The 18942-nt window shown below is 44.9% G+C and overlaps 1 protein-coding gene across 3 annotated transcripts in view; it reads right to left on the bottom strand.

Moving 5' to 3' along the window:
- Positions 1 to 18942, bottom strand: part of LOC122467559 (AP-3 complex subunit sigma-2) — a 58907-nt gene that overhangs the window by 20639 nt on the left and 19326 nt on the right. For 2 of the 3 annotated variants that reach the window (XR_006293014.1, XM_043553940.1), the window contains exon 4: positions 14511 to 14582. The exons of the other annotated variant lie outside the window; for it this stretch is intronic. Coding sequence is in view for 1 of the 2 variants with exons in the window: in XM_043553940.1 (XP_043409875.1) it covers positions 14511 to 14582 (72 nt within the window). In the remaining variant the exon portion in view is untranslated. The remainder of the gene's footprint in view (positions 1 to 14510; positions 14583 to 18942) is intronic. 3 annotated transcript variants of the gene reach the window in all.

Here is an 18942-nt window from a genome sequence, read left to right as displayed (position 1 = left end):
TTAATTTCCAAAGAATTCCTATTATGAGTCAGAGTGCTCTGTGACATAGATTTTAAAAAGATGTCCCAGTAGGACTTTTTCTTACTCGTCTGTTTCACTCTCCTTCATTTCCTGCCTATTTCCCGTATTCTGCAATACTGGTCCCATATGCGAAGCACGGTACTGGGTAAAGAAAACGGTCCGGGCCTTGTCCGCTTGACTTTTATCCTCTCTCTGACTGGTTATCTGCTAACAGAACATGACCCAGATACATCTCTTTTCACACTGAGGGCACTAGCTCAGAAGAGGACACTGAGGGCAGTGTGGGGGGAGTGTGTGCTCTGCAGTCAGCAAATCCAGGGTCCGAATTCTGTCTCTGCTTACTAGGATCGTGCGACCTTAGAGAAACAGAGCTTTTCTACCTCTAAACTCAGTTTTTTCATCTGCAAAATGGGGAGAACTAGAGTTCTCACTTGACAGGCCTATTCTAAAGACAAAATAAGGTAACACAGGAAATGAGACGTTATATTTAAAGCACCTGGCTACTGTGTGCCTGAAATGTAAGTAAGCACTTGATGAATACTAGTTAATGGAGTAATTATAATCAAAGTCACCTTGTCCAACCTCCTTCCTGATGCAAGAATTTATTCTTCAGCTCTTGAGACGGAACAGATCCTTCACCTAAGTGGAGAGAGAGCTCACTGCTGCTCTTAAGCCGCCCAGTCTACCGTGGAGCAGAAGGAACCGTCAGAACCTTCTTAGTTTTTTTGAGCTGCAGTGTGCTTGGAACCATTTCCATCACCTGGTCCTACCTATGCCCGCTGAAGGAACAAAGAAAAAAAATCCCTGCCCTCTACCTGGGATTCTATCACTCTTCCTGATCTGACCAATTGGCAGGCAGTCAGGTAAGGGAAGCACGATTTATCTGACCATCAAGAAAAAAAAATCCCAATGCCCTGCTTGGATCCCCAAACCTGTTCCCAAGGAGATGAGGTACATCTGCAAGTTCCCGTCCCTTCTACAGCACTGGTCACGAGAGGGCCACGGACCCCGCTCCACCCTCTCCGGCTCTTTACATGCTGGCTCAAAAACGGATGAAGCCATAATACCCCATAAATAAATAGCTCAGTATTGCTTCAGCACAAAGTTCAAGGCAGAAAATGGCAAGAGGTGAGGCTAGTAACGCAGGGTGGGACAGATGTCAGAGGTCCTTGTAAACAACATGAAGGGGCCTCGGCGCCAGCCACTTGGCCGTGGTCCCCAGTTCCTTCTACGCTCTCGAGAATTCATTTGTATGACACGCTCCCTCAATCACACATTTTGGCATTCATGCGGGCTCTGAGGACAGCAGGAGAGTGAGGCGTGTCCTCCTTTTCTTTAAGAATCACTGCTGTGTAGGATACAGAGCCACTGAATAATTCAAACAAGGGAAGCGAACAGTCAAAACACATTTTTAATGTCATTAGGGAGGTGTGTAAAGGATGGATTTAAGGGAGTAGTGCTGGAGGCAGAGAGAACAGTGGGGGAAAAGTAAAAATAAAGACAAGGTCACCATTTATTGAGCTGGGCAATTACTAACTCCAGTCCTCAAAATAACCACGAATGGCGGATGTTACTTTACTTCATCAAGGCCAAGACTCCACTGATTATAAAACACATCGTTATTTTATGTACCACTAGAAGAGAAAAATGTTGCCAATTAAACTATGAAATGCCAGTGATGTAAGACAACTCTTGACCTGAGATGTTAAAATCACAAATATTACCCCAAATGGGAGTCTAAGAATCAATGAAATATGGGATCACCCCCATTTTACAACTGAAGACAGTGAGGCACAAGAGTCTTGGAGACTTGAAGAGTCTTCAAGAGGGTGGCCTAAGCCACACAACTGGAATCCAGAAGTCTACAAAGCAGAACCGCACTCAAGGAACACAAAGCTTCTCGTGCGCCCACGAAAAGGTTACCCATCTGCCAAGGGAGCAACGGCAAAGTTGAGCGAGTCTCACTTTGAAACTCGCGAGCATGCACAGGTCATACACCTTAAAAGTCAAGGTCTAATTAAAATCTCATTTATAAGAAGAGGTCTCTATGTGTGCTAATAATCAGATATTATATCTGAAAAGTACTTTGGAAATTTTAAAAAACCACACGTGCAGAATTAGGATACACATTTATTACATGTCAACCAATCAGCTATATTTGAGGGCCCTGTGCTGCTCAGAAAACCAACAAAACATTACAAACTGACACCATTCCAACAGTTTTCAATATAGTGGAAACAATTAGGACTAAAAACTTTAGAGCAAGAGCAAGACAAATAACTTGGAGAACCACAACACTGGAGTTCAGAGAAAATTTCACCGACTGTAAGACTTGGACTGGGCCTGGAGGTCTGGGAACCTTGACAGGGGGACGGGGGCCAGGGTGCTGGGGGTGAAGGGGAGTGGTGTGGGCCCAGGCACAGTATGTCTGGAGGATGCATCTGATGGGCCTGTGGGGTTGGTGTCCCAAAGCAGAGAAAGCCTAAGGGCCATGAAGGTCCACGATCCAGAGATCTTTGGAAGCAAAAGGGAAGAATGTTGACTAAAGGGCAAATGGGAGAAATGTTTTCTATGGAAGATGGGACCAGTGAGGGAGGCTGGGAAAAGGCAAGATACAGCTGCTGTAGCCGCCTAGCGCTGATATGTTAGTTACCTGGATTCAGGGGAGGGGAGGGGAGGGGCGGGGCGGGGAAGGGAGGGAAGGGAAGGGAGAAGCAGACCTGAAGAAAATACTCGAAGAAGAGCTGACACCAGCTGGTGAACCCTTAGGGCTCAAAGGTAAAGCCCACATCCCTGAGACTGCAGGCCTTGAAGAAAGTCGATGTCGATGGCAGGCTGGGGAAGTTGAGAAGACATCAGGTGCAGAGGTTAGCGAATGAAGGGCAGGTGGGAAAGGGGTGGACCCAAGGGGAGAAAATGAATGGACTGGCGTGGTGGCAGGTCACCCAGGTGAAGTGGGGTCACACATTCCAGGAAACAGCCTTGAGCTAGGTCAGAATGAAATGCAGATGTGTCGCCCACCTAGATCAGAGCATACGCGTGCTCAAGGGGGCGCGCATACGGGAAAAGGCAGCGGGGTGCCCGGGGGCTGAGATGTGGGGGGTAGACCCATCATTCTCACTCGGTAGGCAGGAAAAGCAACAGCAGTCTTAAGGCCCAAGGGGTCAGGCCCAGTCGGCAGAGAACCTTCCAGAGGCTTCCATAACCAGCATTACACATGATATGTACAGGGCGAATTCAGGTATGTGGATTCTGAAAATCTAAATGGCCGCACTTGTGTCATGACTGGGCCAACAAAAGGCAAGTGCTCAGCTCCTGGCTTTGACAGGATGACTGTGTTCTTCAGCGGTCTCGGTACTTAAACCAGCGGGGGTGGGCCCAAGCATGCCTCTGCCATAGCTGCTGAAAATGTCTCAAGGTACCAGGGTACAGACCTGGCTGACGTCACAAACAGGTTCAACATTTGTTCTCCACAGAATGTGAACCTTAATTCTGGAGCTCATAAACAGATAAGGCCACAGAGATTTCACAACGACTGAGAATTAAATGTATTGTTTTTTCCCAAGCTCACAGACCCATCTGCTTTCAGACTCATAAATGTACCCTAAGGCACACTCTGGGCCATTACCCTAACTCTGTACACCACTCCCTTGGCCCTCCCCACGTGTGCTCTGGCCATTAATCATAGTTCCCAGGTTAGAGTGAAGGGGCTAATTTGCAGACCATCTATCAATTTATCTGGCTTTAAGCTCAGACTTTGCCTTAGAACAGCAGAGAGCACTTAATGTTTACCGTGCTAGGCAATAAAGCTGTGTAGAGAGAGAACTGCCTGTACCCTTCGGTGCAGTGGCCCTAAAGACCCAGGATGACAGGCAGGCAATGTATGTACATGGTATATAACATTTATTTTCTTGTTTATTATTATTATTTAAAAAAAAATTTTTTTTTTAATGTTTTATTTGTTTTTGAGACAGAGAGAGACAGAGCATGAACAGGGGAGGGGCAGAGAGACAGAGGGAGACACAGAATCCGAAGCAGGCTCCAGGCTCTGAGCTGTCAGCACAGAGCCCGACGCGGGGCTCGAACTCACGGACGGGGAGATCGTGACCTGAGCCGAAGTCGGACGCTCAACCGACTGAGCCACCCAGGCGCCCCTATTATTATTTTTTAAAAATTTCATTTAAATCGGTTAGTTAACATGTAGTGTAATAATGGTTTCACGAACAGAATTTAGCGATTCATTACTTACATATAACATCCAGTGCTCATCCCAACAAGTGCCCTCCTTAATGTCCATCAACCATTTAGCCCATCCCCCCCCCCACCCAGCACCCCTCCAGCACCCCTCAGTTTGTTCTCTGATTTAAGAATCTCTTATGGTTTGTCTACCTCCCTCTTTTTATTTTCTCCCTTTCCCTATGTTCATCTGGTTTGTTTCTTAAATTCCACATATGAGTGAAATCACATATTCATCTTTTTCTGTATAGCATTTCTCAAAAGTTAGTCCCTCCACTTACCTAGTTCCCCTCCCCAGAGGCAGTAACCCTTACTAATTTCTTCTGTAACAGTGATCTATAAGGACCTATCTGAACCTCTTCCCCACCCCTATCTCAACTTCTATTACAGATGCCCCTTCAATGATTTGGGACTTAGGGCACTGACCACCCTGCCCTGTACCCCTGCACAGTCGAAAATCTGCATGGAACTTTTGACTTTCCTCAAACTCAACTCCTACTGTTCACTGGAAGCTTCATCGATAACATAAATGGCCGAGTAAAACACATTTTGTATGTTACATGTACTCTATACTGTATTCTTATGAAAAGTAAGCTAGAAAAAGAAAGCATTAAGAAAATCGTAAGGAGAGATGCCTGGGTGGCTGGGTGAGCCTGGGTGGCTCAACTGGTTAAGCGTCCAACTCCCGACTTCAGCTCAGGTCATGATTTCACCTCATGATCTCATGGCTCATGAGATCAAGCCCTATGTCAGGCTCAGTGCTGATAGCGCCAAAGCATGCAGGATTCTCTGTCTCCCTCTCTCTCTCTCTCTGCCCCTCCCCTACTTGCTACTTTCTCTCAAAATAAATAAAAAAACTTAAAAAAAAAAAGAAAAAGAAAATCATAAGGAAAATACATGTATAGTATGGTACTGTATTTATTAAAAAACAAAACACCTTGCATATAAGTGGACTCACACAGTTCAAAACTGTGCTGTTTAAGGATCAACTGTACCTCCCACGTCCCACACTTCCATCCAGCCATATTGGCCTCCAGGTCTTTGTACTTGCTATCCTATCTACCTAGAATGTTCTTATCCAGAAAGCCACATCTTTCTCACTTCCCTTATTTCTTTCAGGTTTATGCTCACATGCCATCTTATCAGAGATGCCTTCTTCCCTAACCACCCTACATAAAAGTATCAAGCCATATCTCCCCAACCCTTAGCCAGCTTTATTTTCTTGCCTGCATTCATCATCACCTGATGTACACTTTGTTTCCCCTTACTAGGTACAAGGTTCGTGAAGACAGAACTTTTTTGTTTCCCAAGCACCTAGAAGAGTGGATGGATAAACGAATTCAAAAATAACTGAGTAGTCAGTCTGTGCCAAGTACTGTGTTACAATCAGATCCACAGTGGTCAACAAGAAAGTCTGATCCCTACCTTAATAAAATTATTGGGTGTGCAAGTGGCAAACAAAGAATGAAATACTTACTATGTACAGGCCCTATTCCAAGCATTTTCCAGGTATTTAATGCTCACAACCACCATATGAGCTAGGTGCTATCACGATTCCCTGTCCACATGTAAGTTCCTAAAGCACAAGTCATACAATTCCTATGTGGCAGAACCAGGATTCAAGCCCAACTACATAGGCCGTAGAGTCTGTGCTCTTAACCGGGTACATAAGCAAAAAAACAAACAAACAAAAAAATAAAAACAAAAACAAAAAACACCAAAAAAACCTCCAAAAACCCACAACACACTGTGTTAAGGGCAGTGGCAAAAGTAGCTGAGGGGCACTGGGGGGCACAAGACAAATATACCTATTTCAGTCTACGGGTGGAGAAAGGAATGTCAGAAAGGTTTCAAAGACTAACTTCTTTGAAGAAAGAGTCAGAATTGTCAGTTTGGAGAGGCAGGGTTTTGGATACAAATGAGATTCGGTTTCGGATACAACTGAGTTCAAACCGAAGTGTGTTTGGTTGGTAATTCAGAAATTACGAGCAGACAGATGACTGTGTGGGACTTCCTTTTTTTTCTTCTTTTAAAATGTATTTATTTTAAGAAAGAGAGTGCGAGCAGGGGAGGGGCAGAGGGAGAGGGAGTGAGAGAGTCAAGCAGGCTCCGCACTGTCAGCACAGAGCCCAACGGAGGGCTCGAACTCGCAAACCGTGAGATCATGACCTGAGCCGAAACCAAGAGCCAGACGCCTCATCGACTGAGTCACTCAGGCGCCCCGACTGTGTGAGACTTCCTAAGAAGAGAGCGTCTAAAAGAAAAGGGGGGGGGGGGGCTTAAACAAGAGGTAAGAAGCCCAAAAGGCCAGACGGAATGGCCAGAAAGGTGGATAAAAGACCAGGTGAATGGATGCCACGGGGACGAGGAACAAAGAGTACTTTAAGAGTGAAGAGGTATGGAAACTGCTTGGGGAGAAGGGCCCCGGGAAATGCTCACTGGACCCAGCACCAAAGAGGACAGGGCTCTCCACAGCCTGGGTGCCATTAATTCCTGTGAACTTTGCTCCCACCCTGCAGGGTGTTTGCACATGCGCCAGGCAGGGGCCCCGCTGGCATGTGGTAGAGGGTAGTCAGGGATGCTAAATACCAGCAATTCAATGAAAAACTGCACTACCCAGAACGTCAATAATGCCTCCAACGGCAGACCCTCTCTAACTCGAGATGAGTTCACGCATGGTTCCAAGTCCCCCCTAAATGTTCACAGGTTCCTCCCCACCCTTCACCTTACCTTCACTACCTACACTGCTCTGTCTCCTAGAAGTCTGGTTCTGGAAAACAGAAATGGACAAATTCTATAAATTTCTACCTATCTTATCTATCATATTATTCATGCTTTAAAATTCTCAAATTCTGAGATTCAGTGCAAAGACCGTGGGTTTTTAATGTTTCAGGCATTTCAGCCTGAGCCTCGGCTTGCTGATCTGTCATACGGGGCTATTACCACCTCCTTTAGGAAAGGTTACTGGGCGTGAGGTACCCACCACAGTGCCCGGCACTTGGCAGCTGCCAATCGACATGAATTTCCCTTCCCTTGATGGCTGCTCTTGACTTTATACAGCCTTCACTGCTCCTCTCCGCTAGCCATGATTGTCTACCTCAAATTGCTGGTGTTTTCCCCCAATTATTTGACTCTGGGCCATCACACCTGTGCTACTCGCCCAGCCTCATTCATGTCATTACAAGTCAGCACAGGTCACAGGTCACTGCACTCACTGGGCTGTGTAACCTGTTCCCACACCGAGAACCCCGGACGATCAGCCTAAAGCACAGATGGGCCACCATCTATCCCGCCCACCTCCGTTTCAGAGCTGAGCCTCAGAAACAGCCATTTCTTCAAAGTCTCACTCTTCTTTCTCCACCTCTGATCACATATCATTAAATAAAAGAAGTTGCAATTCGGTACTATCTTATTCTAGATCAATAATTTATATACACCTTAGTTTTAAGATGTACAATATGCAGATATACTATATATGTGTGACTAAATGCAATGCCTGTGACCACTTCTATGAATAGGGCAAGATGAGAGCTCCCTTATAGAATACCACGCCTACTGAGAAATTAGACTCAACTTACGGCATCTTTTCCAAAAATGTGGCTTACTCCAAGGCCAAGGAATGTTTGTATGTGACCCATCCTTCTAGCTGGGACTATGAGCTTCTTGAAGGTAGGGCTTTTGTCTTTTCCGTCTTTGTATCTCCATATCTAATACAGTGTCCTTCTTATTAATAAACGTTTATTATTTGTCTGATAATCATTGGAGGGAAAAAAAGACCAAAAAAAATCTCAACAGACATTAGTACTTTTGGTCCCAGAGCCCAGGTAAGGAGAGATGATTTGTGGAAAGTCTCTGTAAGGAAGAACGTACCTGTCTCCCAGATAATGGAAACAATTTATTCTGTTAAGGAATTTTAACTTCTTAGTCACCTTGACTTCATGTGAGAAGTATGGGATATAAATGTCTTTCTTTTTCTTTCTTTCTTTCTTTCTTTCTTTCTTTCTTTCTTTCTTTCTTTCTTCCTTCCTTCCTTCCTTCCTTCCTTCCTTCCTTCCTTCCTTCCTTCCTTCCTTCTTTCTTTCTCTCTTTCTTTATCCCTCTTTCTTTCCTTTTCTTTTCTTTTAAGAACGAGCAGGGAGGGGCAGAGAGAGAGGAGTACAGAGGATCTGAAAAGGGCTCCATGCCAACAGCACAGAGTCCAATGTGGGGCTCAAACTCACGAACCGTGAGGTCATGACTTGAGCCGAAGTCAGTCACTTCACCGACTGAGCCACCCAGGTACCCCCAAATGTCATAAATTCTAGTAGAAACTGAAAGGCTGCCACACGAGAGGTCTTTTTCCAAGATTCAACCATGCTTCCTTCTTACACAAGCATTCCTCTGTTTTTCTGACACTGAAATTTCTAAGTTCCTGCCTGTAAAGCGAACCTGAAGCCAATGTCAGCTTTTCCTCTTAAAGATAAATGAAAAGGGGTGTCTGTCTGGCTCAGCCGGGAGAGCGTGTGACTCATGATCTCAGGGTTATGAGCTGGAGTCCCATGCTGGGTGTAGAGATTATGTAAAAATAAAATCTTAAAATAAATAACCAAATAAATAAATAAGTGAAAAAAATGTGGTAGTCATCAGTAATTCTGAAAACAATTTCAGGCTCCCCCTAATCCTGAGCACATGGTAGGAATGCACTCCCCTAGCCACTTAGGTGTAGGCATGTGACTTGCTGTGACCGATGAAGTGGGAGCACGGTGGGGTGTGGCGCTTTAAGAGCCAAGACACAAATGCCCAGGTGGAGGTACATGTTGAGGAGGGTTTCATCAGCCTGAACACCCAAGTGACTACAGTGAACAGAGACACCACAATGATCACATGGCATGAATGAGAAATAAACCCTGTTGCTACGGAAGCTACTAGAATTTGGGGGTTCTATATTACCTCCTCTACCTAGATTGATACAAACGTCAAGCCTGGCAAAGGGCTCTCAACTAGGGATCAAGAAATTCTGGGTTTTATCTTAAGAGTAGTCCAATCCTCTCCTGCATCATAAAGGATAACAGCAAGAACAGAAGGATGGAGCCTCAATTCTAACCTTTCAGGGCACCTACAAATCAACAATCAAAGTGATACACAATTTGTTTTATCCGTAACATATCCAAGTAATATAATTAGTCATAAGCTTTGCTACTGACTACAATCTTGACAAACACTAGGTTTTATTGAAAAGGCAGGATAACAAACAGATACTTCTAAAGGTCAGATTTTGCTGTTTTGTGTACACTGTCCTCCTAAATGCCCTTAACCATTAATAAGGAATGATTAAACAGAGGAAGAAGGCTCTCTGTAATTTCAAGCGGCAGACAATGAGACCACGCACCAAGGCAGTGCAAGTTCGGGTAAAGAAAGTGAGAATGTGTACTGCAGCAGACGTTAAGTGTAGTTTGGCGCAGTCTTAGCTTTTCTTTGTTTGTTTTAAACAAAGTATAGTGAAGTTAAAGATTTTAAAAATCATTACTGCTAGTCTGTCCGTTGTTCTGAAAGGATAAGACACGGCGCTTCTGAAAAACATTCTGCCACAAAATTCTTATCAAGCATCAACAGAGAAGGGCTCAGGATACGATGAAACAAAAGGCTGGCCTACACTCCCCCCTCTTCTCTCTTGGGCATATCCGGAAAGAAACAGGTAGCCAGGCATGGTCGGCACGCCAACTGGCATGTTCTCAAGCACTAAAACTCAAACAGAATGTCTTCTTCTTCTGTGCCCAAACCGCAACTCCTTCATCACTAAAAACACACAAAATATGTGTCTCTTACTCTTTCTTGCGTTCCTGGGGACTAGCAATCAGGATACCAGCTTCAGTGTCACTAGGGTGTGGAGGGCCTTAACGTCACTAGGGTGTGGAGGGCCACACTAGGGTGTGGAGGGTTATCACAGCTCTGTCCTCAGAAGGGCCATTTAATAAGCACTGTCCATTATTACATTTATGATCCTTTCATGTTGGGCTCACCAGTTCATTCCAATTTTCAGCCCTCAGCATTTTCCCATGTCAGCAGCCTACACTTAGCAGAGAGTTTTAAATTCCATACTATGAGGTTTCTTGGCCTCAGACCCGCCCCAAAGCATATGTTGCAACTGTGCTGAGACTGCCCGTTACAAACTGAAATCTATAAAAAGGATGGATAATTCCCTTGATATAGCCACTGAATTGTGACTCTGATGACCGAACGCCGAGCGCCCCAACTGAGAGCCCAATCCAGCTTCGGTGGTGAGGCACTGGAAGATCAAAACGTTAGGCTGCCCACATGGCTTTCTTTGAGCAAAACTCAATTCACCGCAATGAACATCGATACCTAACTCAATCGTGACACCGAGCTGGGGCTGGGGGTCTCCGAATGCCACGGGGAACCAATCGCCCCTGGCAAGATAAGCTCCATATGGCACGGTCTGGATTGAAGACTACCCCCAGAGACTGTGAAATGAGACTTCACCCAGCCTGCGGCAGTTTAAAGCATGAGCAGCCTCACGAGTCTAGTTACCTAGGAACTCTTTGGTGACGCTCACGTGAAGACCACCTCACTCAGCAACAGGTACCACGCTGGGTTCAGTGAGGGAGACAAGGACAAACACAAAGATAAGGATGGTCTAATCAAGTAGGGAACACGCACAAACTTACATAAACCAAGGCACATAATGCCATAAACAACACTATAAATGGCCCAGAGAGATCATGATGGGCAAGGTGATGAGGTCAAGTTTACTAGGGTGGTAGGATTCGAGCCGAGCCTGAATGACAGGCTGGATTCAGTTACAAAAAGATGTGAAAGGCAATTCGGGCCGAGGCTCGAGCAGGAATTACAACGTGACTAAGACTGGTCCAGTCTGCTGCAGCAGGGGTATCCCGCAAGAAGTACTGGTAAGGAAGACTAAGATAGAAAAGGGACAACTGTGGACAGCCGTGAATGCCTGGTTAGGAGGTCAAGGTGACCAAAAATGGTCTATGCTCAAGGGAGCAGTTAGTCTAAAGGCTGGTTTAGGAAAAAATATGTAATTTCAGTGTGCAGGATCAATAAGAAAGAAGAGGAAATAAGGTTAGAAAACTTGTCAGGCATAACTGACATCAAGAGGCACTATAACTTAAAGATAGCACTTGACCTACAGTCAGAATCTGACTGAAAAATATAAAGGATGTTAAGTGGGACAAGTGAAGAACTTAAATATGAACTGTATACTGAATAATAGTATTTATTAGTGTTAAATTTTAAATATGTTAATTACATTGTAGTTAATTATTTTTTTTAATGTTTATTTATTCTGAGGGGGGGAGTACGAGCAGGACAGGGGCAGAGAGAGAACAGGGAGAGAAAGAATCCCAAGCAGGCTCCGTGCTGACAGCGCAAAGCCCGACACAGGGTTTGAACACACGAACCGTGAGATTGCGACCTGAGCTGAAATCAAGAGTTGGACACTCAACCAACTGAGCCACCCAGGCGGCCCAATTAATTATGTTAATTAGGGAACTCTGCACAACGGGTTACATAAGACAATTTCCTTGTTCTGAGGAGATACCTGCTGAAGTACTTAGGGATGAGAAGTCAGGATGGGTCAAGAAGAAGAGTATGTACGTCTAGAGAGAGATATAAAGACAAGTGGGCCAAATGTGAGTAACTGGTGAGAACAGATATAAGAAGTCTACAGGAAGAAGCAACAGGTTTTAGTGACCGACTGGCTACTGGTGGCAAAGAAGAGGGAGGAGAGGTTTGGAGTGTATTTGACAGAGGATGGAGGCAGCACTGGGAAAGGGAGGCTGGAAGAGGAAACGGCTTGCCGCATCTGGCTCTGGGGAAGAAGCGGCTGGAATGAATTGAGGAAGAGGTGCCATCTGGTAGCGGGAAAGACAGGGACAGGACTCAGGCCACACTGGATTAGAAATGACAAGTTTGGGAATTACCCAGACAGATGATAATTTACACTGAAAAGTGGATACAATCTAGGATCCAAACAGGAGAGTGAGAAGAGCGAGGGAAGAGATGACAAACCTAAGTTAGTGACAGAAGGTGGGAAGAGAGTAAGAGAGAAGCCAGAAAGGTTCTATGTAACAGAAACAAAGGTGGAAAAGGATTAAGCCAGCAGTGCACCATGGAAGGATCCACAGCCTCAAATGCTGCACGAACACGACAGAAGGTGATATTGGCAAATGAGAGCAGGAAATCACCAGTGAATTTTGGGTAAGAGTGAAAAGCAGGCCCCAGGGCTCCAGAAAGGGAAAAGATGAAGTAGAAATGGGAGGCTGGGCATAAGTCACGCACTCAAGATGTTTACCTTTAGTGCAAGTGTGTGGAGATGAGACTACAGTTAAAACGCGGGAAGAGCCGTGCTCTGTGAGACTGGAATTACAGGGGAAGGAACAAATCAAGGCCCCTCAAAGAGGAGGTGACACTGAGATCACGGTGTATGCTGGGTAGAGACAGGAAGTGGATGTGGCTCTACATATGGAATGAAACACACTTTCCTTTAAGGCAGGAAGAAGGGGTGAAGAGACTTAAGGCAGAGAGAAACTTCTTCAGTTCCGAAGGATGGAGTTCAAGGTCCTTTGCCTACTTGAGTAAAAAGACCATTTCCACCTATATGCAGAAGATAAACTTGAATTAGCAGCTGCTCTACCTGAGGGCAAAGACAAGCCTGAAACCTCACTACAAGAAAGTCACCTGCTGGAAGACACCTTCAGACACTCTTCAAGGGAGGAGGGGGAGATGCTGACCCCTTGCATCAGCACTTTCCAAAATCTCAGGAAACAGGGATAGCAGTTTCCTGATGTCAGGTGAACAACTAAAAATAGACAGTTTTATCAACTATAAAAGAAATCTGCAGCAGCAGCAAATTACTTTATGGAACCTATCTGAAGATAAGACATAGGAGAAAGAACAACATTTTTATGACTTTTGATTTCCTCTGAAAGCCACACCCACTGGTATAGATGGGAGATGGATCTGAACTGTGGTTCTCCTTAAGAGAAATTACAACATAGCGGCACCTTTAACAACTGACAAGCTTAAAGCAGCTCTAAATGCTTGCAAAGAGGGGGCTAAGAGGTCTCTGAGATGTCTAAGATTCTTTCACATGAAAAGGGAGAGTGACCACGTCCAAAGCACCAATGAGCTCCGGGGGCCTCGTGAGCCTATCAGGGAGCACCGAGTCAAGTATCTACAGCAAGAGTGGGGTTCTGTGACTCTCTTGTACCAGGCTTCCCCTGGAGCTGTGGAGCCAAGCCAGATGTTGAGAGAGAAAACTTCACTCCGTTCCAGCATCCAACCTTAAGAACGCACTCACCACATCTGTCTGGAAAGTGTCATCCGACAATCTCGGGAGAGTGAACAGAGACTGAAGATCCTACTGGAAAATGACACGAAAGGCCTCCAGATGGCAATGCCAGCGATGAGGGATCTGAAAACAACTACTTCGTTGTGATAAAAATAAATTCATAAAGGATCACGGCTTAGCACTGAGTAGCTGTCTTATAAAAAATCATTCCCTCTCTCCAAGGGCCATGAATCACAGTGACAACAACCCGCTGAAGGAAACCAGGATCAAGCACAACTAAGATACGCCAGGTGAACGGCACTGGGTACGGCATGAGCCCCGCTGGATAAAACAAATGTGGCAGTTCCTATCCCCTTGCTGGCTATCTCTCACCTTGAATTTGGCACATGAGGACACAGACCATGTCAAAATTATGCTGGCAGCACAAGTCTGAGAACATGTACTTTGTACTTCAATTCTGCCTGACAGTCAGCTTCCCTACTGAGTATCACCTGACCTCAAACTGTGTTACTGATGTCTGAGTCACTCTATTACTCTTGGGGAAAATTACAAACTCTGCTAGCCAGGTCAAAGACCCTGTGTCATGATTCTTCCAAAGCTTCACTGTGTCACTGGATTATGCCTAGGGAACTCATTTCACAAGCCACACAAAGCAATTTCTCTCACCTTTGGTGTGGCCATCAGCCAGTCATCACCGTGACATCACTGCCCTATACCAAGAAGGCTGTCCAGGTCAAGATGGACAATGACATAGGCCCGGTAATAATCACCTGTGTGTTAAAACTAATAGCAGATCTTAGCAAAATACCCCCCAAATTATTAAACTCAAGTTATTAAATGAAACATGTTCTGGGACTACTCCAGAGTAAAAAGCCACAAGAAAGAACAGGAAGGTGTAGAGATGGATAGTTTTCTAGCAACCCTGCTCAGGGAGAGAAGGTACCTTATCCATATGGAAGATCAAATCCAACTCACAAACATTTTCAAAACACTTATCCAGGGTCTCCACAAAAACCTAGGAAACAAGGAGAAACAGAAAAAGAAAAGAAATCAGAACACATTCACATCTTCGTCAATGTCACATTTGAAAGTAAAGGGGGGCAGTCGTGATACCGTTTACCTTATGATGAATTTCAGAATAAACAAAACAACTACCAGCATTAGGCAATCATCCTACTATCCCAATTGAGAGGGCACGGTCTAGACCAGGTCAATCTTGTTTTCAGTACAGCAATACAACCAGCAGACACGTGGGGCTTTCTTTCCCCCTTTAGAAGATGCCACTTTACATAGAAAAATAACGAACTGAAAGACCAACTGCTTGCAGTACTGTGTCCTTTCCCCAAGCCTCCACCTGTACCCACAACAAAATTTCCTTATTTCGGTGTTGCTATAGGTCTGTCCCGCTCGTTTCAGTGAACATGAACTTCAAAACGCCTTTCCACGAATTGTTAACAAGCTCACAACTTTAGGTTTTTAACTTCTTAACAGGAAAGGGTACTGATGAGAGGAGTACGGCTTAGTGAATTTTCAGAATGAACATATCACGTAACCGACCACCATCCGGATACCGCGTGGACTATCACCAGCTCTAGCCGCGCCCTTCACGCCCCTCCAAAGGTAGCCGCCATCCTGACTCCTGTCTTTGAACTTACACAGATGGCGTCACACAACAAGTACTCTGTCTGACTTCTCTCATTCAACAGTGCTGGGGAGCTCCTCCACGTTGCTGTGTGTCATAAAATTCGTTGTTCATATTCGCTGCCATAGAGTACCGCATAGAAATATTCATCCATCTCCTACAGGTGGGACATTTGAGTGATTTTCAGCTTCTGACGGGGCATAGAGTGACATAAATGGAAATCCTGTTTCTAACCACTTTGGACAACTACTTGACATCATTATCTATTACAGCAGCAATTCTACCCTAGGTACATCCCCAACAGAAATGCATACATGTGTGCCAAAAAACACGTATGCTAATTTCGTAACGGCACTACATTTTTATCAGAGGCTGAATATTTCCCAGCAAGGATAACATTCTTGAATTAGGGCGTGTTTTCTATCCAGGTGCTAGGCACTCAGTGAGCCCTTACAATCCAGCAACTCAAGACCTTCAGGTTGGGAAAATTGTATCAAGTAATTTGGCTGAGAATTTCCCCGCTTCCATGTTCCTGATCTTCCTTTTTGGGGCTGCTTCTCCTGAGGTGCTGGACCTCTTATGCTCTTATCTTTTCTCTTCCAGTTTTCGCTCAGATCTTTAATTTCTAAGAGATCATTTTGTTCTGTGTTTCTTGTTGATTTAGCAGCCTGTTTTTATTTGTTTAATTTCCCTGTGGCTTCAAGACAGGGGTTTGCTCATTTAACTGTTCTCCTTTGTTTGTATGGGCTCTATTTACTTTACGTTGCCTTTTAGAGTTTGTCGGTTTTAGTCTCTATCTTCCATGTTAGAGGCTTTCCTCAGATCACTGATTACCTTTGTTTTTCTTTCCTAAGAATAAAAGGCCGATTGGCAGTTCTGCAATCATAGCTACTTGTTGGGGAGCCTCCCCTTCATCCACTTAGGCTTTCTTATTCTGTCCCCTTAGATTGATCAGATTTCCCAGAGAAATGTGACAATCTCCAGCCTAAAGGCTGTAAGACTGGCTACCTGAAACTCGGGAGCTGAGTGGCGGGAAAGGGCTAGGAAGTTAGCATACAACATTCACAAGGCACACATTCATTTCACCGCCCTGACTTGCGCCGGCAACTCTCTGGTGACCCCCAAACCGGAAAACTGGAGCTGGGAAAGGAAGGACTCAGGGATCTGACTGTTCTCAGACAGCTTTTCCTGCCCCCTCCACACTACACCCAGCACGATGCTGCCCGCTCTGGGCCGGGTGAGGCACCCGCAGCATGTAGCAGTTTGCCCTTCAGCTCCTACTGCTGGCCCAGGATGTGGTGTCCTTGGACTTGCCAAGTCAATTACCAAACATCCATATTCTTTGCTCCTTTCGAGAAGTTTCTTGCTAGTGTTTCCTCTCTTGTCCCTGTGTGTATATATACATATATATATATATGGCCTTAGTTTTCAAGGAAAAAAATGAACTTGGAAGCATGGAAGGTCTCAGGAGGACTTAAAAAAAAAAAAATGAAACAGTCTCAAGTTCTTAACAGAAAATAAAATGTGAAAATAGTCTGCCAAGATGTTTAGAAAAACAACCATGATAAGGAATGACTAGTCCTACTAGGTATCAAAATTCACTGCAGGGGCACCTGGGTGGCACAGTCAGTTAATCTTACTCTTGATCTCGACTCAGGTCATAATCTCAACAGTTCATGAGTTCAAGCCCCGCGTCGGGCTCTGCACTAGTAGTGCAGAGCCTGCTTGGGATTCTGTCTCTCCTTTTCTCTGACCCTCCCCCACTTGTTCTCATTCTCTCTCTCTCTCAAAATAAATAAAATTTAAAAAATTCACTGCAAAACTTTGGTCATTAAAATAGTATAAAACTAAGGTAGAAACAAAAGTATGGATCAATGGGACAGAATATAGGGGCATCTGGGTGGCTCAGTTGGCTAAGTCCCTAACTTTGGCTCAGGTCATGATCTCAGGATTTGAGGGTTCGAGCCCCATATTGGGCTCTGTGCAGACAGCATGGGGCCGGCTTCAGATCTTCGGTCTCCCTCTCTCTCTGTCCCTCACCTGCTCATGCTCGCTCTCTCTCTCTCAAAAATAAACATTTAAAAAATGGGACAGAATATAAAATACTGAAACATATACCAGTGTATAAGAAAATACATCCTTCTCCCCAAGAAGTGGTAAATAATTTTCATTATTGTCAAAGGCATAATCTAGTTTTGGAAATTTGTTAAGAAGCTAAAATTCATACAAAATCTGCTATAAACTAAGATAAAGGTAGATTAAAATGCATCATATCTATCTCTTAAATAAAGTAACACCTTCTATAAAAAGCAAAGGTGGGCTTTTGACTTAATGCTGAACAATGCTGGCTCTAGAATTCTATCCAATTCTGAACAAAAATGAATTCTCTAACAAGTTTTCCACTTTCTGTGAACTTCAACAGACCAAGTTCAAAAGCAAATCATGATAAAATCTACCATGGTCTTGAATTCTAAACTCCAAGAGTTTCAGACAAGCTGCGCTATAAAGCCACTGTTGAGGAATCCAGTGAAGCACGGGGACACGTCCTGGGCACTCTGGGTTTTGAAGTTTGAGAAAATTAGAGTAAAAAGTTGATTTTGTGTGTAATATTTTTAGATGTTCTAGGAAGGCCAAAACCATGAAAGCCACAGCAGTCTGAGTGTCCCTGCCTCCTGCTGTGGCCAGCCTGCCTCCAAGACGAGCTCCCGCAACCGGCGCCGCGTTCACGCGGCCTCTAGGGGTTGGCGCCACCGAATCCTCTCCCTCTCCCTCTGCCTCTATTACCCATGCGCGCCCCTCTTCCCTGCCCTGCAAGGTGTGGGGACCCTTCATCGCGCATGGGGCCTCTCATGTCAAGAATACACAATTTTTGACAAACGTGGTATTTTAAATTGGTGGGGAAAACATTCACTAGTTAACAGTGCCAGGAGACACGGCTGTCCTTCGGGGGAAAATTAAAGGTAGTGACCTGTCTCAGTACAGACATAAGAGTACCTTACAGGTTTTACAGAACTAAATGTAAAAAGCAAACTAAAAAAAGCAATGGCAGGTTCCTTTTGTGCCACTCACGTCTCTCACGGGAGCGGATTTAGTCGGTCTATGGGCAGCTTCTGGGTGGCTGGTATTGTCATAAGTGCTGCCCCAGCAGCCGGGACTCTGGAGTAGGATGCCCAGAAACAAAGACAGACCATATTTCTCGGCCGCCGTTTTTATTAAAGAGGGTTAATGACAGGAAGATTGGCGTATTAGTCGCCTGGGGCTGCCATAACAAAACACCACAGGCTGTGTGGCTTAAAGAGAAATTTATTTTCTCAGTGTTGGAGGCCAGTGTCCCAGATCAAGGTCTGGCAGGACTGGTTCCCGATGAGGGCTCCCCTCCTGGCTCACAAAGAGCCACCGTCTCACTGTGTCTCTGAAGGAACTTTCCTTGGTGCACATGGAAGGTGTCTCTTCCTCTTCTTATAAGAACAATGCCAACTGTTGGGGTCAGAGCCTCACCCTTATGATCTCATCTAACCATAATGTCTGTAAAAGCACCATTTCTAAATATAGTCACACGGAGGGTTAGGGCCTCAACATATAAACCTGGGGGGGACACAACTTAGTCCATAACAATGGGGTTCTCACATAGGCTAGTAACATGGAATGAGATCGAATAGCTCCAGGAAAGATATCCCCAGATAAAGATCAAAAAAGAGGAGTCAGATGTATCTGTTTCTCCTAGAACCTCAAA

The sequence above is a fragment of the Prionailurus bengalensis genome, chromosome B3 (genome assembly GCF_016509475.1).
Source record: "Prionailurus bengalensis isolate Pbe53 chromosome B3, Fcat_Pben_1.1_paternal_pri, whole genome shotgun sequence".
NCBI lineage: Eukaryota > Metazoa > Chordata > Mammalia > Carnivora > Felidae > Prionailurus > Prionailurus bengalensis.
The sequence above is the reverse complement of the archived record's forward strand: the minus strand, read 5'-3'. Positions and strand labels throughout refer to the sequence as shown.